We start from the raw sequence: 24,388 nt of genomic DNA on the forward strand, positions 1-24,388 counted from the left end.
ACTTCTTTTGGTGAAAAGCTCTAGATAAGTCTTTTCTGAAGTTCTTTCTTTGGATGTTCATCTTTCCTCTATTCTTATATCTTGTTTTTCTCTTTCTCTTTTTGCTTAGTCTTTTTCTCAGGATCATACCGGCTTCCTTTTCTCGTCTAAATCTAAGAAAAAGTTATCCTCTAAGGTTAGTGCTCTAAGAACAGAGCTTGATCTCTATTGAGCCGAGATGGAGACCGAGCGTCAAACGCACCCAAAGGAGGAGAAAGCTCTCCGTGCCTAGGTGGTTGAGGCAGGAAAGCAGAGGGATGCAGCTATGGAGGCCATGAAGAATGAGTGCAATGGTATTGTAGGTTCTTTTTATTTCTTCTTGTATTCGAATTTTCCTTTCTGTTGACTTGTTTTTGGTGCCTAGTTTAGCTCTCCAAGTTGAAAAGCAAAAGCTTTCGAAGGGTATTGAGGAAATGAAGACACTCGCTCGCAATAGCCATAATAGAGCTAAAGAGGTAATTATTCATGCTGAGGAAGAACTCGCACTTGCCAAGTTGATTAGGCGTGGAGCTAATAGGGGTCTTGTGTAGGCCTAGAAAATGGTTGAAGCTTTGATTGGGAAGTTGGCGACGGCTACTGAGAACTGGAATGCTTTGTGGAAGTCATTTCGGTCAGTAGCCGATCTTCTCCGGACTCCATCGGATGACGGTCAATCTTGGGCTTAGTTTATTCCCCAAGTTCTGACCCGTTTCCAGGAGTTTGTGAAAAGATGTGCCCAACTATGTACCAAAAATGTTCTTACCCAGGTTTGGGTTCTTGCCCTAGAGATGCCCCTGTCCAAGATTGTGGAGGAAGCCGAGAGTCAAGAATATCTTGATGCTGTTGAAAAGATGAAGCCTGAGGTCGAAGATTTGGCTAGGAGGATTGTAGACAATCTTGATATTGATATTTCTTCTCCTGATGGCGATGCTTGATGTATTTTGACTTTAGTATTCTAGCCTGTGTAATAAGGATGTTATACTTATTTTTTGAATGAAAATTCTTTATTTTTTGAATGAAAATCCTTTATTGGGCATGCCGAAGCGGTGCATGATGTCTTGGATGAACTCGACTACTTTGGCTACGCTGTATTTTACGAGTGGTTTGTATTCAATCCACTTGGTGAACTTGTCGACTGCTATGAAGATGTACTCAAAACCACCTTTTGCTTTCTTGAGAGGTCCTACTTGATCCAGCCCCCAGCAGGAGAAAGGCCAGGCAGGAGGGATGCAGATGAGATTGTGAGCTAGTACATAAGCTTATCTTGCGAACATTTGACAACCTTTGCATTTTTTGACTAGTTCTTCTGCGTCTTTCAAAGCGGTTGGCCAGTAGAATCTAGTGTGGAATGCTTTGCCGACTAGTGTTCTTGAAGCGGCATGATTCCCACAGCACCCTGAGTGTATTTTGACTAAGATCTCTTTGCCTTCTTCAAACAAGACATATTTTAGGAGTACTCCTGATGATGCAGCTCTTCTGTACAGCTTGTCCCCTACTAGGACGTAGTTCTTGCTTCTACAAACAACTCGGGTAGCTTCTACTTTATCTGCTGGCAACTTATTCTCTTTGATATAATCGATGAAAACCTGGGTCCATGAGGTGGTGATTACCAAAATCTGGGTGCCTTTTGCTGGGAGTTCAGGGGTTATCTCACCGGGTTGTTTGATAGAGGGAGTTGATAGCTCCTCTATGAATACGTCGGGTGGGACCTTTGCCCTGTTCGATCCAAGCTTGGCAAGGATATCTGCAGCAATATTAGAATCGCGCAGGACATGTAGAATTTCCAATCCTTGAAAATGTTTTTTGAGTTTTCGTATCTCAGCACCGTAAGCGCTCATATTTTCTTTGGTGTAGTCCTAATCTTTGTTGACTTAGTTGATGACTACTACTGAATCACCGTATACGAGTAATCGCTTGATTCCGAGGGTAATTGCTATTCGTAGTCCGTGGATAAGGGCTTCGTATTCTGCTTCATTGTTTGTAGCTTGCCATAGTATCTGAATGACATACTTGAGTTGTTTTCTGTCTAGAGAAATGAAGAGAACGCCTGCACCGGCTCCACCTAGCTTGAGTGATCCATCAAAGTACATCTTCCAATGGTCAAGGATGGTATTTGGTATGGGCTGTTGAATCTCTGTCCACTTGGCCACAAAATCAGCAAGGGCTTAAGATTTGATTGCCTTCCGTGGGGTGAAATCGATATTCAGAGCACCAAGTTCAACTGCCCACTTAGATATGCGCCCTGTTGCGTCTTTACTATGTAGGATGTCTCCGAGTGGGAAATCTGTCACCACGGTAATCTTGTGGTTTTCAAAATAGTGGCGAAGCTTGCGTGAAGTGATCAGGAGGGCGTAGAGTAGTTTTTGCACATGCGGGTACTAGATTTTTGATTCTGACAGTACCTCGCTGATGTAGTATATGGGTCATTGTCCTTTATATATGCACCCTTCTTCTTCTCTTTCTACGGCTATCGCTATGCTGATCACAGTAGAAGTTGCGGCAATGTATAACATCATGTCCTCATATTTCTTTGGAGGTGTGAGAACGGGTGAGGTTGTGAGGTACGTCTTGAGTCTTTTGAAAGCTTCGTTGGCTTCTTCTGTCCACTCGAACTTGGCTGTCTTCTTTAGTAGTTTAAAGAAAGGTAACTCTTTTTCACCAAGTCTTGATATGAAGCGATTAAGGGTCGCCATGTAGCCTGTTAGTTTTTGCACATCCTTGACACTTCGAGGAGGGCTCATTTCTATTATGGCTCAAATTTGCTTGGCGCTGGCTTCGATTCCATGATGGTTGACTAAGAATCCTAGTAGTTGTTCTGAGGGAACTCCGAATACACACTTAGTTGGGTTCAATTTCCACCTTCACCTCTTCAGGTTTTCGAAGGTTTGCCTTAAGTCTTCAATTAGTGTGTCCGGGTTCTTTGTTTTTACTACTACGTCATCCACATATGCTTCTACATTTTTGCTAATCTGATCACCAAGGCACGTTTGGATAGCTCTTTGGTACGTAGCACCAGTATTCTTGAGTCCAAACAACATGGTCTTGTAGCAGTAGACGCCGAACGGAGTGATGAAAGATGTCTTGCTCTGGTCTTGTTCTTTTAATACAATCTAGTGATATCCTGAATAGCAATCAAGAAAGGATAATAGGGCAGATTCTGCTGTCGAATCAACTATTTGGTCAATGCATGGTAGCCCAAATGGATCTTTCGGGTAGTGTTTGTTGAGATCTGTGTAGTTGATGCACATGCACCACTCGTCTGTGTTCTTCTTTTGTACTAGAACTGGGTTTGCTAGCTAATCTGGATGAAGGATTTCTCTAATGAATTCGGATGCCATTAGCTTTGTGATTTCCTTTTTAATTGTTGCCTTCTTGTCAAGCGAGAATCGTTGTAGCCGTTGCTTCACAGGCTTTGATCCTTCATTGACGTTGATTCTGTGCTCAGCCAACTCTCTTGGGACACCTGGCATGTCGGCCGGCTTCCAAGCAAAAATATCTTTGTTGTTCTGAAGAAAGTTGGTGAGCGCGAGTTCCTATTTTGCCGAGAGGTGGGCGCTGATGGTTGCCATTTTGGAGGGATCACCAGTGCCCAGGTCGATTTGCTTGACGTCGACTTCTTTTGGTGGTGCAAGGATGCTGGGCTTTTTAGCCGGTATCTCTAGTTCTTTTGGGCTCATTTCTATGGCAATAGTGGCTATTTCTTTTCTATCATCGGCGGCTTGTGCCTTAGCTGTAATTTGAATTGCCTGAACATCGTAGTCAAAAGCACGCTTCAAGTCACTTCGAAGGGAAAGGACACCATTAGGCCCTGACATTTTAAGCAATAGGTACAGGTAATGTGGTATTGCCATGAATTTTGCTAGTGCTGGGTGCCCGAGGATTGCATGATATGATGAATCGAAGTCAGCAACTTCAAACTTGATGAACTCTGTTCGATAGTTTGAGGGAGTGCCAAAAGTAACTGGTAGAGTAATTTGTTCAAGTGGCATAACTGCCTTGCCGGGTACTATTCCATAAAAGGGGTGCTTGTTGGTGTAATCATCCCATCAAGTTGTGGTCCTATCTTCCTTAGCGTCTCTGAAAAGATAATGTTGAGTCTGGCTCCCCCATCGATTAGTACTTTAGTGATAGTCATGCCAGCGATAGTTGGATCTAGAACCAGTGGATAATGGCCCGCGTTCCCTACGCTAGTCCATTGGTCTTCTATTGAAAATTGGATTAGATACTATGACCAATTGAGATATCTTGGAGTAGCCAGTTCTGCTGCCATGATGGTTCATAGAGCTAGCTTTTCTTGATGAATCTGGAGCTCCAGCGAAGATTACTGCTACTGTCCCCCTAGATTTTTGGAATCCCTTTCCTTCATGGTTGTCTTCATCTTTTTTCTAATTGTCTTCCTTATTGTTTACCTTATTATCCTTTCTCATGTATCTCTCGTTGAATGTGTAGCCATTTCCAGTGGTGTGATTTCCCTTAGGATGCAAAATGCAACGCATATTTTCAATGTCATCATGCCCTCTGGGTTTGGAAAACTTTCTTGATTTATCTGCCATTGCCATGGTGTTGTCTGGTCCACGTTTTCTTTCCTGATGTCTGATGTTTCGATGATTTCGCTTGTCTGAGTTGTCTTGATTGTTTTTATCCAAGAACCTTTCTCATGTCTTTTCCTCTGCAGTAATCATCTTTTCTACTATGTGTCTGAATTCTTCATTGCTTTTTGGGTTTTCTTTGTAGAAGTCTTGAAATTGCATCTAGCCATAATTCCATGAGAGAAGGCTTCGATTACTTCTCGTTCGATGATGTCATATACTTAGGCATGTAGTTCGCCAAATCTTCGATAGTAATTTCTGAGAGTTTCGCCTCCTTTCTGCTTGAGTCCTTTTAATTCTGCGTGGGTGATGGGGGTGCATAATGATACCCACGAAATTTCCACAGAAAACTCTTTGCAAGTCTTCCCAATTTCTGATTGACCCTGTTTTTAATTTGTCGAACCATTGGAGGGGCATGGTTTCTAGTGCCATGGGAAAAATAAGGTCTTGATATCGTCGTCTCCTCTGGCTAGTTCAATTGACTGTGAGTAAATTCTGAGCCACTGCCTTGGTTCGGTCTTGCCATCATATTTTGAGTGGTTGGACGGCTTAAACTTATGAGGCAGTCGTATTGAAGCAAGTCTGTTTGCAAAATAGGGAATCTATCATGCGTTTCGCCTTCTTTGTATTATGATTTGGCACCTCCTTCCTACCAACTATTGTCTTGGCGAGAGTAGTCCTATGGGGATGTCTAAATAGGTGCTCCGCTTCTGATCTTCCTTGGTTGTTTGATTCGGTAATTTTGACTATGTTCCCTTCTGCTTTCTCTGTTGTGACTTCCGCCTGGCCCAAGTCTCTCAAAAGCAAACTTCTTTTGGTTTTGATCTTCCTTCCTATGAGATGTTGACCTGGCAGGTAGTCTTGAGTGGGCTTTTCCATCGTGCGTCCTTAGGGCAGCTGACTGGAGGAGGTCTCAAAGTTGTTCCTATTTTTCACTAGGAAGTAATGTCGCTCCGAGTTCTTCCAGTGCTTCTCAGATTCTACTGTAGGGTGTATCCACCGTGCGTCTTTCTTTGACTTTTTGTTCTAATTTTCTTCTATCATACTCAGCCAGGTTTGACTCGTATTTAATCCAAGCTTCCTTACACTGCCTAGCATGACATTGGCGTCCTTGTTTCAATTTGTTTCTTCTTTCTCTGGCTTGCTTCTGACTCTTGGTCTCACCATGTGCCCTTGGATAAAGGGTGATATGTTGGACTTAGATTCGTCTGATGATTTGATGTCGGGTGCTTCTGGGGGGTACCAGGGGTGATCGAGGATGACGAACCATGAATACTTCTCGTGTGTGAATTGTTCTGTTATTGGTGTTGGTTTCTACACTGTCGAAGTTGTTGATGATTTTAGTAGAGGCTTTAAGGTTGCAGATCGAGTCTCCTTCTTGATAGGGTAGAATTGTTGTAGCCATCGTGCCAACTAGTTGGGTACCGCTGTCTTTAGGAACAGAACCTGGCCAGTGGACGATGTAGTCTTGAGATGTTATAGTTAGTATGAGGCCTTCCTAAGCTCCTTTTAGTGGCATTCTCAGCATTGGATTGAGGGATCCTTCAGGCCATGCCTGATAAGATTTTGCCATGTTGTGGAGTCCGAACAAAAAGGGTTCTGACTTCTTGAAAGGACTCTGAGTATGCTCCGAGTTATATCCTTGATAGGCCGAGGCCACGTTCTGGAGCCCTGTTAGAAAAGAACTCGATTTCCCGAAAGAACTTGGGTAAGACTCCATCTTGGATGCGGAGCCTGAGTTTGAGTCGAATGCGCAAAGTTGCAAAATCTGAGTTGGATCAGACATCACGAGCTACGAGAATCTTTCGGTGAGTTGATCTATCGTAGTCGCCGAAATAAGAAGGTCTTCGTGGTGATCCGAATCTTTGAGGAGATGGCTTCGGAGCTTGCCATCGTCATCTACCTTGCAGATCCATGAACCAAAAATGAAGGTTGATCCTGTCGAGAAGATCATGTTGTAGAGGTCCATCGAGCTCTCGGATGCAAATTCACTAAAAGCCCCTACCTAACACGCCAACCATCGATGTTTCACCACCGATAGCCTACCACAGGGATACCTAGGGCAGTTTGTTCGGGCTTTAGCGTATGCAGAACTCGACGATAAACACAAGAGACGGTCGATTTATCCTGGTTCGGGCCCTCGACCGTGATCGAGTAATAGCCCTACGTCCCGTTGGCGTTAGCCTTTGCGTTGGATTGATTATAAAGTATTGTGTTATCTATTTTCTCTATCTGTCTAGGAACTCCGCCCTCCTTTATATAGTCAGGAGGCCAGAGTCCTAGTAGGATTACAGGGTAGTATTACTACTAGGATTACATGGGAGGAATCCAAATTAAACTAGATCTCCTCTCTTCCTTGCGGTGTATCCTGTGGGTCCCGCATCGACAGTAACCCAAGCTATGCCCTGCGTCCACGGTGACATGACCTCTTACACCCACCAATACCCAAACCATATCCCTGCCCAGTCACCATTTTCCTTTCCACCATTTTTATATTTTTCCAAGTGATAATATTACAGTAATATAATTCCTATCTCTCGCGAGTGACAGGCAATCACTCGACTTCTACCGGAGTCCTATAGCATAGCAATCTACATGATCCTGTCATACTAGTAAGACTCATAGGATAAAGATATATTTATGCAAGTGGGTTTCATTCGGTTATGCATCGGGGCTTACCTAGGTAAGATATATTAAAAAGTTAGTGTCTGCATCTTCAGATCATCCACCATCAATTAGATAGAAGCCCATTGCATCATCTCCTGGAGAGAAGGCCCTTACACCATCTTCGGGTTCCCAATCATCCTTCAATTGATCTGTTGATCCATCATCGTACCTATATGATATGCAATGTGATGCAAATGCAAAGACATAATTAATCAACTGCAATCGTGACTCGTAAAATATGACGTACGCCTCTCAAACTAACGAGCTAGTTCTAACTACGATTGTACTTAGCTACGCATCCATGTTGTCGAACAAGGCATTATTTCCCAACAGGTGTTTTAGTTATACAAACCAACATTGTTTCTTTATTCTATTCTATCAATTTAATCTTTATTCGCAATAGGGCATCATTATCTATTTAGTAACTAATTATTCTAGAGCTACAAAAACTACAGTGAGTACCTAATATTGCTAGGAGCCTACTGTAAAATTTTCATAGCCGTATCTATCATCAATCTACCACAAAAATTCCTACAATTATTAATCTACATAATATTAGCTCTCTAGTTTTGAATTTATGACCCAAACCTTGTCATAGCTAACTGCAATCTAACTATACTAACAAGTAGATGGTATTTTTGTGAACCTAACAAAATTAGTCTCACTATTTTTGGACCACTACACAATTTACTACAAATTACCAAAGTTTAGCTTGAAAAATAAATTGAATAAACATTTACAATTTGCTGGAAATTAGAAGACCCAATTCACAGCGTGGCCCACTCAGCAGTAGGCAGCATGGCGCGGGCAGAGACCGACGCGGCAGGAGTGCAGGCGCGAGCGGGAGCTGGCCCAACAGGTGACGACGGAAGCAGCGCGGATGCAGCTAGCCCATAGAGCGCTAAGTGGCGTATTTCAATGTATTGTGGACTTTATTTTCCTACAAGAAAGCGGTCTAAAATGGGTGTGACGCAGGGATGACATCATGCTGATGTCAACAAGCTAACCGGACCGAGGTGACCATTGTCCCCTCGGTCCTTGCAGGGTCAGAGTGGCATGCCTACCTTTGTCAGAATGGGTGAAGGGTCGAAATGGCGGACTAGAGGGAGAGTGAATAGTCTTTTCTAAAATTAATCATGTTGGTTAGCCGAAACAAGTGTGGAATTAAAACTATCGGTCTAGCCAAAACTACACCCCTCTATCTATGTTCTCTAGCACCTTCCAAAGATACTAATCAAGCAACAAAGGTGCCGGGCTAGCTAAAGCTCACCTAACCAATTCTAGGAGCAAGGTCACACAAACCTATGCCACTAGTACTTTAAGCAACAAGGGAGCTCCTACACATGCTAGTAAGCAAAAGCACAAAGCCACCTAATGCTCACTAGCAATGCTCAATAACAAGACAACCAATGCCAAATTAGAGAGCATAAATACTTAGCTATACAAACTAAGCAAAGTGACTAACAAGGTTACACAAACCAAATTAGCCACGCAAGGGAGCTACTTCTATGCTACACAAGCAAGAAGGTAACTAGTAAGCTACACAAGCTAACTAATTACAAGAGCAACTACACAAGCACAATGTATATGAAAGTAATTACAAGCTTGTGTAACGAGGATGCAAACTAACGGGAAGAACAAGGTTGACACGGTGATTTTTCTCCCAAGGTTCACGAGTTTGCCAACACGCTATATCCCCGTTGTGTCGACCGCACACTTGGTGGTTCGGCGGCTAATTGGCATCACCCACCAAGCCCGCACGTCGGGTACCGCAAGAACCTACCCCGAAAGTGAGGGTAGCTCAATGACACACTCAACAGGAGTTGCTCTTCGTGGCTCCCGAGGGGCGAGCATAATGCCCCTCACAAAGCTCTTCTCTGGAGCACCGCACAAGCTTCTTGCGGGCTTCGACGAAGACCACCATCAAGCCGTCTAGGAGGTGGCAACCTCCAAGAGTAACAAGCATCACTAGCTTGCAACTCAATCACCTAGTGCCACTCGATACAACCTCATGATGCAATGGCACTAGAATCGCTCTCTCACACAATCGGATGATCACTATCAAGCATATGTGAAATGGAGGGCTCCCAAGCACTACTACACAAGCCACCAAGGCTCTAGTATGCCTAGCTTATGCAAGCTAATGGCCAAAGGCCGACCACAGCTCCTATTTATAACCCCACAAACAAATAGAGCCATTACCCCTTCACTGGGCAAAACTCGGGACGACCGGATGCTCCAGTCCGATCGACCAGACACTGGACCTCAGCGTCCGGTCATGCGATGCACGCCACATGTCCCCTGCTTCAAATACTATTTGCTCGATCTCAACGATCATCTATTGACCGGATGCTACAGCTTGAACTGACCGGACGCAGCAACCCCAGCATCCGATCGTTTCTAGTACAGTACCAGACATGACTGGATGCGTTCGGTTGGTCGTGATCGGACACAGCACCAGCGTCTGGTCACTTCCAGCTTCTCTGCTCTGCCTGTGTCACCACACGTCACCCTGACCAGACGCACCCTGCCAGCATCTGGTCACTTCCAGTGCCAGTGTTCGATCGAAGACCAACGCCTGCACACTCTCGGCCACCACTGACTAGTGCAGGACCCCAGCGTCCGATCACCACGTCACCAGCGTCTGATCCACTCTGTGAGACCCTATCTTTTCTAAATAGGGCACCGGTGGCACCGTCGGACTGTTCGCACTCTACAGGCGGACACTCCACTGGTGGAGTTTCGAACCCTTCTCGCCTCTGTTCCATCATCGAGTTGATCCACATCAACTCCAACTTCTTTTCCTTTGCAAATGTGCCAACACCACCAAGTGTACACCACCATGTGTATGTGTGTTAGCATTTTCATAATCATTTCCTAAAGGATTAGCCACTCAACTTGCCATGCCACTCAATCCTAGCGACGATGCAAAGTTAGATCACTCGAGTGGCACTAGATGACCGATATGCAAATGAGTTTGCCCCTCTTGATAGTACGGCCATCTATCCTAAACCTGGTCATAAACTTCTCTACACACCTATAACCAATGAAATGAAATCCCCTATGTTTTACCTTTGCCTTGCGCATTCCATTCCATCTCCTCCAATGTCGATGCAACACATGCACCAACATGATCAACAATGATATGATCCACTTCATATCATCATGTGATCATATTGGTTCATCGATCTTGACTTCACATGCTTTTCACCATTGCCTTCGTCCATCGACGCCAAGTCTTGCTTAAGCTTCACCGCCACGCGGTCCATCGCTCCAAAGCCTCCAATTTGCCCTTCACGCTTGCAACCGGTCCATCAAGCCAAGCCATGTCTTGATCTTCTCCACCTTGATCACATGATTCAATGTCATGTCTCATGTGCATTGAGCTCCTTCATCATCACATGTGTGAGCTTTGCAACATCTCTAAGCCATTTTCACCTTCATGGCATATGTTGCTCTCACACATGTACCTATGGACTAATCACCTATGTATCTCATATAAACACAATTAGTCCACCTAGGTTGTCACTCAATTACCAAAACTACACGAGGACCTTTCAATCTCCCCCTTTTTGGTAATTGATGACAACTCTACAAAGATATGGAAATTAAGCTCTTTTGGATTCATGTTGCTTGTCCAAGCAATTTTACCATGTGTAAATGATTTTGGACAAGTACCACAAACCTGAAATGGTAGTATTAGCTCCCCCTACATATGTGCTAGAGTATTTGTTTTGAAGTTCGCACATATGCATAGATTGAAAATGTGGGAGAGTAATTACTATCGAATGATGCTAAGCTGTTTTAGAGTAAACCTTTGAAGTGTGATACCAATCGAAGTTGCACCTTTAAGTTCATCCTTAGCACCATGGTTACCTAGATAACACTTTGGAAATAAAAAGCATTAGATACCTTGTGAGATCATCATTAAAAGCAAGGTACTAGCATTACTTGAAAAACATACCAAGTGTCTAGCTATCATCCTATGCATGCTAGTTATCAAATCATCATTCAAGTTCTACAACTAGCATACACCACATAAGCATGCATATTGAATTTGAAAGCTCATGCAATGTAAGCAAGCACATGAATATGCACATATCAAATGCAATCAATCAAAGTTCATGAGCTTGCTCCCCCTACTTGTGTGCTTCTCTTGTCCAAGAATTTTGATCTATCTCTTTTCTTCAATGTTGCTCCCTCTTTGTCCATGTCCATGTCAAACCTCTTTTTCTTTGAGCTTTTATATCTTATCTCTCTCCTATCCATGTCCATGTCGAACCTCTACTTCTTTGAGCTTTTATATCTTATCTCTCTCCCTTGTACAATCTCAATCTCAAAGCTTTCATATCTTTGTATAATCTCTCCCCCTTTGTCATTAATTTCCATAAAAGGTGAGATTCTCATTGATGCAAAGGTATACGTTTGGGGTAGATGGTTAAGGATTGAATCTTGCATTTTTTATGGACATCACTTGATTGTTGGAATGACACTACTTGTAGATACCACTTGTAACTTATACCACTTGTAACTTGTACCACTTGTATCTTGTGTAGGGCTTCTTGAGATACCACACATAAGATTTTTTATCTTGAGATCAATTTGTGGGACACCTCCCCCTATGTGATAGCATGTGTCATCCATTTGATACACTTGAGCTCTTGTAGGTGAGGGATGTATTCTTCATTTGATGATCACTTAAAGTTGAGGATCACTTGTGGAACCATCATCTTGCATGATTAATACCATGTGTAGATATGATATCACTTGAAAGAATCTTCTAGTATGGAACCACTTGTTGGATTTATCAATAAAAACCATTTCTTGAACTTTTGCTATCTTCATGAGTACCACTTATAGGATATCACTTGTGAGTTGATCTAGGCATCATTTGTAGATTCTTGATGAAATACTTGAGTTTAGATACCACTTGAAATAAACAAACTAGATATCCATTTGAATTGTTATCTTGTGCTTGTACTCTTATCACTATCATGAGCTTCTATGATTGACTTGAACTAAATTGATTTGCCTAAGCTTCCAAGTCCGATTTGAAACAATGACAAGCTTCTTCACACCTCTTGCAAGGGTTATCTTGCCAATGTTGTACTTGTCACTTGTTTAGCAATCCAAATTAAAACAAGTACTTGGGTTCACTAGCTCATGAACGAATTCATATACTAACCACTAGATTAATTAATCATTCAAGCAATAGTGATAGGCTATGAATGTAAACATTTTATTTGCTATGTATGATCCTATGAAGTATGTATTATATGCACTAACCACATACTAGTAAGGGATGAAATGATCATGCACATTACAATGATACCTTTGCTATGTTGGAGTAGAGGATAGTCACATAGATTCCAATTCATTACTCCAATAGCGATGTGAAGTCCAATTATAAGCTTGGTGAAGACCAATAGATACTATTTTGAATTCCATTCTTCACCCATATGAAATGAATACCACTTATGATCAAGTGCATTTTCTTGTTGTGGTTGGCTTGCTTTATCTTTTGATCTTTGCTTGCATGAGAGCATCAATTTGAGAATACCACTTGAAATATCATGACTAGCTCTCTTTTTGGTGTTGCTTGCTTTTCTTGATCAACCCTTTTGATTGCTTCAACTAAGCATCTCAAATGTTCCTCGGATCACAACTTCCATGTTAGCCTTCCAAGTACCACCCTTGGTTCACCTACACATAGGCGGTAAGCCCCTACACTAGGGAGAAGTGACCTCTTTCCAAAGAACCATTCTTAATACTCACTTGAAATAGCTTGATTGATTGATCCAAGTGATGGACTTAACTTGATGAGTAACCTTGATCTCTAATCATATCTAGAACTTAAACTTCATCTTCAACTTGAGTTTGATCTTGATCTTCCAATTTTGAGTACCGAATGTGTGCAAAGTACACTTCACAATCAAATGACCTTGTACTCTTTGCTTGTCATGCTTTTAGATCATCTCAAAACCAAACCTAGGTACCTCAATTACTTATAAACATGTTTCCAACTTGAGGACCTTTCAATCAAAGTGACTCTAGAGTAATCCAACATTTGTCACTTTTCTGGCAGATTCTGCACCCTTCAAAAAAATAAGTATATCTCCCAAAGTACAAATCCAAATACCACGAAAATTGGTGGAGATGTGCTTCACTAAGTTATCTAGCAGCTGTAAAAATTTGAGATTTATTTGACTTCTAGATTGCTACTAGATTTCAATTCTTCCACCATTGCTATATGCTGAAAACTGCTGCACTCTAGCTGACAAGAACCACTCCAAAACCGAAGCATTTTTATCCAATTCTCATGAAAATTATACAGCATCTTATACCATAAGTCTAGAGCATGTACACCAATTTTTATGCCAATCAAATAAGTGTTGATTACTTAAACATGGCTAAGATCACAGCTCACTCAGATTTTCAATATTAGACAGATTTTAATCACTTGAGCTATACTTCATCAAATATGAATCAAACTTGAAACTAACTCGTTTGAATACTTTTACAAGACATAAATCCATTCAATCCACTTACTAAATGTCATCTTATAAACTTATCCAACACAAATCAATCCAAACTTGACTACTAATCAATTATCCATTCATTTATCTCATAGCAAGCAACATTGCATATTTGTCCAATTCAATCAACTCATATGCACCCAAATAAAATGATCAACAAAAGATATACCTTGGTTAGCTCATGATCATCTAACTAGCAAGCTTCAACTCAATTATTTGCAAGTCATCAAATATATCCAATGAATCACCATCAACTTGAATTATAGCACTTGTATGTTGATAGCACTTGAACTTCACTCAATTTGTCATGGCATTGGGATAATGATCATCACTTAGCAATACTTGGCTCAACTACATGATCAACAAGATGAATATCTTTTGAACCAAGCCTCCAATGCCGATGGTACCTATAAACAATCATCCACTTTTTTATGGTACCCAAACTAGTTTGGGTCCTCTCAAGTTAGGATCAACATACTTAGGCATAGCCTTAGTATGAATAGCGGGATGTTTTGCAATAGCAACCATAGAGGTATCATTACCATCCTTTCTAAGCAAATTATCATCAACAATTGAAATTGGCTTAGAAATATTACCTAGGGGACATGAATGTGCCATGTGTTCCCTTTTCTGGCATGAGTAGCACTTTCTCTTTGATTGAGCCTTCTCTTCCTTACTCATATGGTGCGTCTCATTGCCTTGCCTCTCATGGATTGCTTGAGCCTTCTTCTCAAGCTTGGTAGGACACTTAGAGGCAAAGTGTCCCACACTTCCACACTTGAAGCACTTGATGTGAGCATAATCTTTATTCTCATCTTCATTCTTGCTCATCATCTTGGCATCTTGGATTTGCATTGGATGCCTTGCCTTTCCACCCCTTCTAGTTTTCTTCTTCTTTATCATCAAATCACCACCATCTTCATGGTTGATCTTGATTTGAACTTGGGGTGTCTTCTCTTGCTCAACTTGTGGCTTTGGTTGAGACTTTACTTGTTGCTTCACCAATTGCTTGGTTGGGAACATTGAGGTAAGATGACTCCAAGTGCGGCACTTGAAGCACTTCACATGCTTGAGCCTCTCTTCTTCTTTTATCTTCTTGAGCTTCTCAATGTTAGGGCAACCATTTGCAAGGTGTCCCGCTTCATGACACCGGTAGCACATGGTATGAGAGAGCTTTCTTTGTTGTAGCTTCTTCATCTTTCTTTCTCTCTTTCTTTCGCCCTTTGTCATCTTCTTCTTGAAGCCAAGGCCACACTTATCACCATAGTTTCTTTGAGTCTTCAACATGTGCTCAAAGGTGACTTTTGAGTTATAACACCTCTCTAACTTGTTGCTCAATTTCTTCACTTCACTTTTGAGCTCAATGTTCTCCTTCAAAATGTTAGTCTCACAAGACATAGAAGTAGAACAAGTACCTATATGTGAAGAGCATGGCATATCTAATAAATCATCACAAGAGGTGGATACATGCTTCTTGCCTACATCACAAGGGTTAGCAACATTTTACAATTTATCATTTGATCCATGTGATAAGCTCTCATTATTTTTAAGTTTCTTTGTAAACACTTTAATGAGAGAAGCATGTTGTTCTAATATTTCATCATGAGATGCAAGTAGTGTCTCATGATTCAATTTTAGCTCATCATGTGAAGATTTATAAGCATTAAGTAATTTCTTATGTTCTTCACAAGAGTTCTTTAGAAATGAGTTTTCATTTTCTAATTTTAATGTTTTAGCTTTCTCATTTTCTAAAGACATGGTCATGCTAGCAAGCCTACTAACAAGCTCATCATATGAATCAACATGATCAACCACATTATCATTTGTTACCTTGGTGTCACCTTGTGACATGAAGCAATATGGTGATGTAGTTGGAGAGCTTGTAGTAGCATCTTCATCATGGCTTGAGCATGAACCATCATCACCATCAAGTGTGCATGGGGTAGCATCATCACTTGCAACACTTGTGGCATCATTATCAACCTTGTCAAGTGAACTTGTAGTAGATCGATCATCATCATCATCATTTGACCATGAGGTGGAGCAATCTTTCACAATCACCAAATTGTGGTTATGCTCAACACACTCATGTGCCTCCTTCTTAGGCTCATCCTCCTTTTTGAATTTGCCATCATCCCATGTGGAGAAATCACCATAGAAGGCTTGGAGTGCCATCCACATATCATGAGCACTCTCCAAGTCCCACACACGTCTAAAAACATCATCATGTAAAGCACACGTTAAATAATATAGAGCATGATGATCAAGTTGTAAGCAATCCTCTTGTGCTTGGGTTAGGTTGTCCTTATCCAAAGCATCACAAGAGAAACCAACAACAATGATCCACCATGCCTTGGGACCCAAATCACAGAAATGATCAAGCATATGACGTTTCCACCATGCATAGTGTGTGCCATAAAAAATGTGTGTGTCACAAACAACTTCTAGCCCAAAGTTTGCCATCCTCTTGGCTCGGTAAAGACCACAAATGAGAGACCTAGCTCTAATACCACTTGAAGAGTCGAGATGGCGGACTAGAGGAGGGGTGAATAGTCTTTTCTAAAATTAATCGTGTTGGTTAGCCGAAACAAGTGTGGAATTAAAACTATCGGTCTAGCCAAAACTACACCCCTCTATCCATGTTCTCTAGCACCTTCCAAAGATACTAATCAAGCAACAAAGGTGCCGGGCTAGCTAAAGCTCACCTAACCAATTCTAGGAGCAAGGTCACATAAACCTATGCCACTAGTACTTTAAGCAACAAGGGAGCTCCTACACATGCTAGTAAGCAAAAGCACAAAGCCACCTAATGCTCACTAGCAATGCTCAATAACAAGGCAACCAATGCCAAATTAGAGAGCACAAATACTTAGCTACACAAACTAAGCAAAGTGACTAACAAGGTTACACAAACCAAATTAGCCACGCAAGGGAGCTACTTCTATGCTATACAAGCAAGAAGGTAACTAGTAAGCTACACAAGCTAACTAATTACAAGAGCAACTACACAAGCACAATGTATATGAAAGTAATTACAAGCTTGTGTAATGAGGATGCAAACCAACGGGAAGAACAAGGTTGATACGGTGATTTTTCTCCTGAGGTTCACCTATTTGCCAACACGCTATGTCCCCGTTGTGTCGACCGCTCACTTGGTGGTTCGGTGGCTAATTGGCATCACCCGCCAAGCCCGCACGTCGAGCACCGCAAGAACCTACCCCAAAAGTGAGGGTAGCTCAATGACATGCTAAACTAGAGTTGCTCTTCATGGCTCCCGAGGGGCGAGCATAATGCCCCTCACAAAGCTCTTCTCCGAAGCACCGCACAAGCTTCTTGTAGGCTTCGACGGAGACCACCATCAAGCCGTCTAGGAGGTGGCAACCTCCAAGAGTAACAAGCACCACCGTCTTGTAACTCGATTACCTAGTGCCACTCGATGCAACCTCACGATGCAATCGCACTAGAATCACTCTCACACACAATTGGATAATCACTATCAAGCATATGTGAAATAGAGGACTCCCAAGCACTACTACACAAGCCACCAAGGCTCTAGTGTGCTTAGCTTATGCAAGCTAATGGCCAAAGGCCGACCATAGCTCCTATTTATAACCCCACGAACAAATAGAGCCGTTACCCCTTCACTGGGCAAAACTCGGGAGGACCGGATGCTCTGGTTCAATCGACCGGACGCTAGACCTCAGCGTCCGGTCGTGCGATGCGCGCCACGTGTCCCCTGCTTTAAATACTATTCACCTAATCTCAACGGTCATCTGTTGACCAGACGCTGCAGCTTGAACTGACCGGACACAGCAACCCCAGCATCCGGTCGTTTCCAGTAAGGTACCAGACATGACTGGACGTGTCCGGTCGGTCACGATCGGACGCAGCACTAGCGTCCGGTCACTTCTAGCTTCTCTGCTCTGCCTGCATCACCACACGTCACCCTGATCGAAACCAGTGTCCGGTCACTTCTAGCGCCAGCGTCTGGTCGAAGACCGACACCTGCACGCTCTTGGCCGCCACTAACTGGACGCAGGACCCCAGCGTCCGGTCACCATGTCACCAATGTTCGGTCCACTCTGTGAGACCCTATCTTCTCTAAATAGAGAGCCGGTGGCACCGTCGGACTATCCGCACTCTACGGGCGGACACTCCGCTGATGGAGTTTTGAACCCTTCTCGCCTTCGTTCCATCATCGAGTTGATCCACATCAACTCCAACTTCTTCTCCTTTGCAAATGTGCCAACACCACTATGTGTATGTGTGTTAGCATTTTCACAATCATTTCCCAAAGGATTAGCCACTCAACTTGCCATGCCACTCAATCCTAGCGATGCAAAGTTAGATCACTCGAGTGGCACTAGATGACCGATATGCAAACGAGTTTTCCCCTCTTGATAGTACGGCCATCTATCCTAAACCCGGTCATAAACTTCTCTACACACCTATGACCGATGAAATGAAATCCCCTAGGTTTTACCTTTGCCTTGCGCATTCCATTCCATCTCCTCCAATATCGATGCAACACATGCACCAACATGATCAACAATGATATGATCCACTTCATATCATCACGTGATCATATTGGTTCATCGATTTTGACTTCACTTGCTTTTCACCGTTGCCTTTGTCCACCGGCGCCAAGTCTTGCTTAAGCTTCACCGCCACGTGGTCCATCGCTCCAAAGCCTCCAACTTGCCCTTCACGCTTGCAACCAGTCCATCAAGCCAAGTCATTTCTTGATCTTCTCCACCTTGATCACATGATTCAATGTCATGTCTCATGTGCAATGAGCTCCTTCATCATCACATGTGTGAGCTTTGCAACATCTCTAAGCCATTTTCACCTTCATGGCATATGTTGCTCTCACACATGTACCTATGGACTAATCAACTATGTATCTCATATAAACACCTTCCATAGTTCCCAACCCCTTTGACTAGCCATATACACATGGACGCATCATTTACATTCCACGTCAGATCTATTCCTCCCCCAAACTAGTAGACCTACGGTACAAAACATAAAAAGTTTAAAGACCCAAAAGTGCACTTTGAAAGTTAATGGACCTACATGACATGAGGAAAAGTTAATAGACCTATGGTGCATTGTCTCTATTGAAACCTTAATCGCTAGATTCCGCTTTATTGTAAGTTTAATATTGCCCATAATTAGGTAGCAAAGACTCCTGGTTAGGGGCGGATCCAATGCGCACACAAGAATGGAATGGCATACCCTAGGCCCATCCCAACAAAGGTATAATTGGAAATTTTGTAAAAAAAAACTATCCAAAGTGTCATGTGGTCATCTATCTCCTTCCCGTGACTCATGAGATTGGCAAGCCGAGTCCGTCGCTATAGCACCGCCCCATGCCGACAAATAGCTCCCCTTGACTCCTAACTGAGGAGGTAACGCCCAACGAAGCCGAGTCCACCGCTGTAGCGCAGAGTTCTGTCCATACCAGTGCCATGAATCTCCATTCCAGCTCTTCTCCTTTGTACAACACAACACAATTCTTCCACCCCCGGCCCGCCCCTAATGGGAGGAAATCAAAGAAGGCAACCGTCACACCTAGTGAGAAGCTTGCCCGCCTCCATTCTCTTCCTCCTTTTGAGGTCCCCCAAATCCCTAACCTTAACTTTCCCCTCTCTATTCTAATTTGATGTAGCTTATAGATTTAGGCACGGGCTCATCTCAACCTCGAATCGCTTTGCAACCTCCTCCTACGATTGCTCGGTGGCTCAGCGGCAAACGGGCATGATGGCTCAAGCGGCGGCGCAATCAGCCCGCTTCACCTCGCGCTCGACCGGCCCCCATAGAGCATCGTCCCAGCGTGCGGCCATCTCCTTTGCGCTGCCCCTGCACCAACAACGTCTCCTCGACCTCAAGTATGCTATGCCTTTTTCTCCTCTTTCTTTGTAAATTGTGTAAGGACTTCTAAACTTCCATTTGACACCTATAGTTACCATTGTGGCGTAGATGCTCTCTGGATTTCCGTTTAACACATATGGTTACCATTGTGGTGTGGATGCTCTCCAGCGTGGGATGTATTGGTTGACTACTTATGCATTATGTGCTTTGGTTGTAGGATTTGTAAATTATGAAGAAGGTCGAGACATTGGTTGAAACTTCTTGCAACGGATAGTGAAGAAATGAATATGTTTGTGCTCAAGAATGCTCTAGGTACGTGATTGCTCATTAACTAGCCCAAAGATGCGAAAGCAAAATATTTTATGTTATGCCATAGAGACTAGAAATAAAATAATTGAGGACTTGGTGAATAGAGCTTTGCAATCTTAGATGATGAGTTGCATAAAAGAATAATTACCTCTTTCATGCATATTCTTTTTTTTTAACTTATAGTATGTCGTTTAACTATTTATATTGAAACTTAAGATTTATTGTGTTATTTAGTAACTGTATACTGAACTACAGAGCAACTTTTATGATACTTTATTGAATTGCTAAATGAATTTTATCGAACTGTATATGAAAATTTTTGTTCGGCATATCCCATGAATAAGTCCTATATCCACCGCTCTCCCAATTCATTAAGTTTTAATTTTCGCCTGTTGTTTGTAAGTTTTCTAAGGTTAGCTGTTCACTCTTCTTTCCATAAAAGCGTGACAAAACTAAACTTTATGTGCAAGAAGAAATATAAGGAAATTTTAGTTCTGAACCAAACATGCCAGTAAACTCTTTCTCAACTGAATTGGTAACTATCACCACCAGGCGATACCTCATGTACCAGTGTACTCCAAAGTTTCCTGCCCTGTTGACAGCTTAGAGAGGCGCGATTTTGAATCCAAATTCGTATGGTCCGAACTCACATAATAACATGTACACACTACAGTGCTACACAGTCCAAGCTTCGACTGCACTAAAAAGAAGTTGTTGTGCTGCTGCAGCGGCTGCATGCTGTCTCACAAAAACACTGTGGGAATGACTGCACTAAAAAGAAGTTTTTTTTTTTTCCTCGAAGACCCACCCTGATAGCTGTTCACATGAACTGAGTAGCACCCAAGGCATGGATATTCGTCATCGTGGTACGAAGTAAAGCATAGCTTCCAAAAACTCTCGTGGCAGCAAGAACACACAACAGGACCAAACGCCACGCCACGCCATGCAGGACGGCACGTACAGAGCATAAAGCGCGGCAGAAATATGCCTCTTCCCAGCGTTCACGTTCCCTGACTTTTACGGAAAGAACCGTGCTACGAATACGATCGCTAGCTTTCTACGCGCTTATAACCACGCCGACCCTGAACCACCTGATCGATCGCGACGCAAGCCAACGCTCGATCGCACTCGCACGCTATCTGGTTTTTGGCCGCGCCGCGCGCACACAGGTTTTTTTTGTCGGGGGGGCGGCGGCCGCCGGCTGGATGGCGCACGGGCGGATGATGATGAGGTGCGTGTTCCTGGCGTGCCTGGTGGCGGCGTCGGTGTCGTCCACCGCGTCCGCGTTCGTGTTCAAGGCGGGCGGCACGGGCGAGTGGCGCGTGCCCGCCGCGGCGGCCGCTAGCGACAACGGCAACGGCAACGTCAGCGCGTACAATGCGTGGGCGCAGCGCAACCGCTTCCGCGTGGGTGACGCCATCGGTGAGTGAGCCCGATCGATCTCTCTCAACACTCATGCATGCTGCTGCTGTTTTTGGCGTGGCATTCATCAGTTTAATTTCCGGATCGATGTGCTGCTGGCTAGGATACGCTCCGATCAGCATTAAAATCTGCAATATATTTTCGTTCTGAGTCGGATACGCTGGTACTGATTGCTCGAGATATGGGCATGCCATGGCACCTGTATCTGCACCGCTTCCCGTGAAGTCCATCTGTAGGGCAGCACTGGATGGGGGTGCGGTGCAGGCGTCCTGTGGCTTGCATGCCGGCGTCCACCGGTAACGGTTCTCAAGTTTGACTTCTAGGACGCACGCATCCTCGTTGAATAGATTTGGAAAGCCTGCAGACGCTGTTTGCTGAGATTCCTGTAACGCTCTATCCTCTAGCTTTTTTTTTTTTTGACAAACTCTATCCTTAACTTTTTTTTTGAACAAACTCTATCCTAACTTTAAATCTCTAGGAGTGCAGGGCTACATATCTATCTTCTAACTTTATATCTATATCTGTATTCTATCTATATCTATATCTATATCCATATCTATATCTATATCTGCACCGCTGAAAAATCACGGTGGTTCTTAGAAGGGAAGAGTCCTGCAGTTTATATTCGGCGCTGACCCATGTAGAATGACGTTCGCTTGCCTAGCTGCAACATTCAATGCAGCGTATCCTCGGGATTTTTACAGTGGTCTTGCCGTTTCTGTCTCCACAACGGCGTGACGCAATCGCCATGCCTAAACACCCAATCTCCCTTAATCGCATTGCTAATGATGACAGTAACCGACTAATCACAAAATTTCACCGTTCAGTACAACTCTCACTGATTACTGTGGTTCAAATTTTGACTGCGCGCGCGCGCGCATGCATGCAGCCTTCACGTACCAGCCCGCGAACGACTCGGTGCTCCTCGTCGACAAGAGGTCCTACGACGCCTGCGACACGAGCGCGCCGATCGACACCTTCGCCGACGGCAGCACCGTGTACAACTTCACCCGCTCCGGGCCCTTCTACTTCGTCAGCGGCAACAAGTTCAACTGCAACCGCGGCGAGAAGCTGATCGTCGTCGTCATGGCGGAGCGGGCGGCCATCGGCAACGGCACCGAGCCTGGCGCGGGGCTGGCGCCGTCCCCCAACGGCCCATTCTCGTCCTTCTCTCCGCCGCCACCCTTTGGCATCGACATCTCGCCGACGCCCGCGTATCCGCCACCAAGTGCCGCGGCGCCCAAGATGGTAGGAGTTGCTGGCACCGCCGCGTTCGCCATTGGAGCCTTGTTCTACGCGCTTGTTTGATACGTGTGTTTTTGTTTATATTAAAATGTTCGCATGCGCGCGAAGTGGAGGGAGATGATCACACGGCTGCTTTTACTAGCTTACTCAAATTTTATATATATATACACGGTTGAGTGAGTGAATTTGTTTTTAATGTATAATGTATCAAATGTTGATGTAATGTATGTGTTGTTGATTATTAATTCAGTGCTGATGGAAATGTGATTTAGTATTGACAATGTTCCCTTTATGCTTATTTCCATAATAAGTCGTGCTATTTATTTGCAAGGAAAAAACTTCACCTTTGATCTGCAGGGAAAACATCTATGAAACTAGCTAACTAAGACACCAGAGTTGGATATATATATCGGTAGAGTTGGCCCATACAAATCCATATAGTACATATGATCTAGTGAAAGGAATAAAAACTAAGGTCAATGAATTTGGCATAGGGCAAAGCTTTTGCACATTTTTAAGTAAAAAGAAAAGAACCCTAGCTTAGATGGACCATTAGATGTACAAGTCGCCTTTTGTGTCCTCGTAAGGGTGAGCCCAATATCCATATATTTCGAAAAGGCCACAACACTTTGTTGTAAGAGCGTAGTCCAACTACTATAGCGGTCTCTATAACGGATGGCCCAAATACGACAATGCAAGACATTAATAAAAAAAGAAAGTGATCGTTGTTCTTGCGGCCTAACCCATCATATTTTGATAGTATCTTTAACGGCCCAACATCGTATCTGATTGTGTGACATGTTTGTCGGTGTGTAATGTCTTATCGAGGCCGCGGAAGTAAGGCCGGGGGCTGTGGGTTTGGCCCCGTTTGGGTTTGGTGACACACCCCCTCTTAACGGCCTCTCTCTATCTTATTATCCTTTTTAGTGAACGCAAGAGGTCCAGTCTCTTTCGTTACCAAAAAGCATATCCGATTGTCGATTGGGCTAATATATATAGGTTAGATATTGACCAAATATTTTCACACCACCCTGGTAATTAGTGGAAACGGTATGCAAGTCTTTTAGTTGTGAATTTCCTTTTATTCATTTCAAAGACTCTTATAATAGTCAAAATTATGAAAATAGTATATGTGGAGAACATCTATACAACCTTTGCATTTTTTTTCACATCCAATATATCCCTGATTCTATATAATTGTCTACAATTGTGCCATAATTTCCATAATCCATTAAAATTTAATTAAATTTGTGTTGGTTGCATTCTGGAAATTCTAGACTCACCAAGAACACTTCATGTTACCCATTGTAATTGTTAAAATAGGTGAACCATTTGAGGCAACAAATCTAATATTTTATATTTCTATCACTAAGTGAGATTTTGTATTTCTATTGCCATCTTGTGATATCAAGTATGATTTACAAGATTTTATTTATTTATTATGTTCTTCATTTCCCCCCTCCACTTTCACACTATTAAGTTTTCATCTTGCTGTGTATTTATGATACTGCTTTAATAGCATAGGAGACAACTAGTATATGACTACATGAGATAAATACAGCAATCAACTATTTTACTCAAGATGTCACCACCTAATTAAATTTTCCCAATTTTGCTCAAATCTTCCTAAGCTTCCTTGCATTTTTTAATTGAATGTACACGGGTGAATTAAGCTGGAAAATTTCACCCTTGATTATTTTATTGCCCCTTGATTATGTTTTATGCATG

At 43.0% G+C, this 24,388-nt stretch overlaps 1 protein-coding gene across 1 annotated transcript; it reads left to right on the forward strand.

Moving 5' to 3' along the window:
- The first annotated feature begins 21,111 nt into the window (after positions 1–21,111).
- Positions 21,112–22,859, forward strand: LOC136453378 (early nodulin-like protein 9). Its single transcript, XM_066453945.1, has 2 exons — positions 21,112–21,415; positions 22,305–22,859. Exons 1-2 carry the CDS (start codon positions 21,199–21,201, stop codon positions 22,721–22,723), a joined length of 636 nt encoding a protein of 211 aa, XP_066310042.1. The 5' UTR covers positions 21,112–21,198; the 3' UTR covers positions 22,724–22,859.
- The last annotated feature ends 1,529 nt before the right edge of the window (positions 22,860–24,388 follow it).

The sequence above is a fragment of the Miscanthus floridulus genome, chromosome 5, assembly GCF_019320115.1.
Source record: "Miscanthus floridulus cultivar M001 chromosome 5, ASM1932011v1, whole genome shotgun sequence".
Taxonomy (NCBI): domain Eukaryota; kingdom Viridiplantae; phylum Streptophyta; class Magnoliopsida; order Poales; family Poaceae; genus Miscanthus; species Miscanthus floridulus.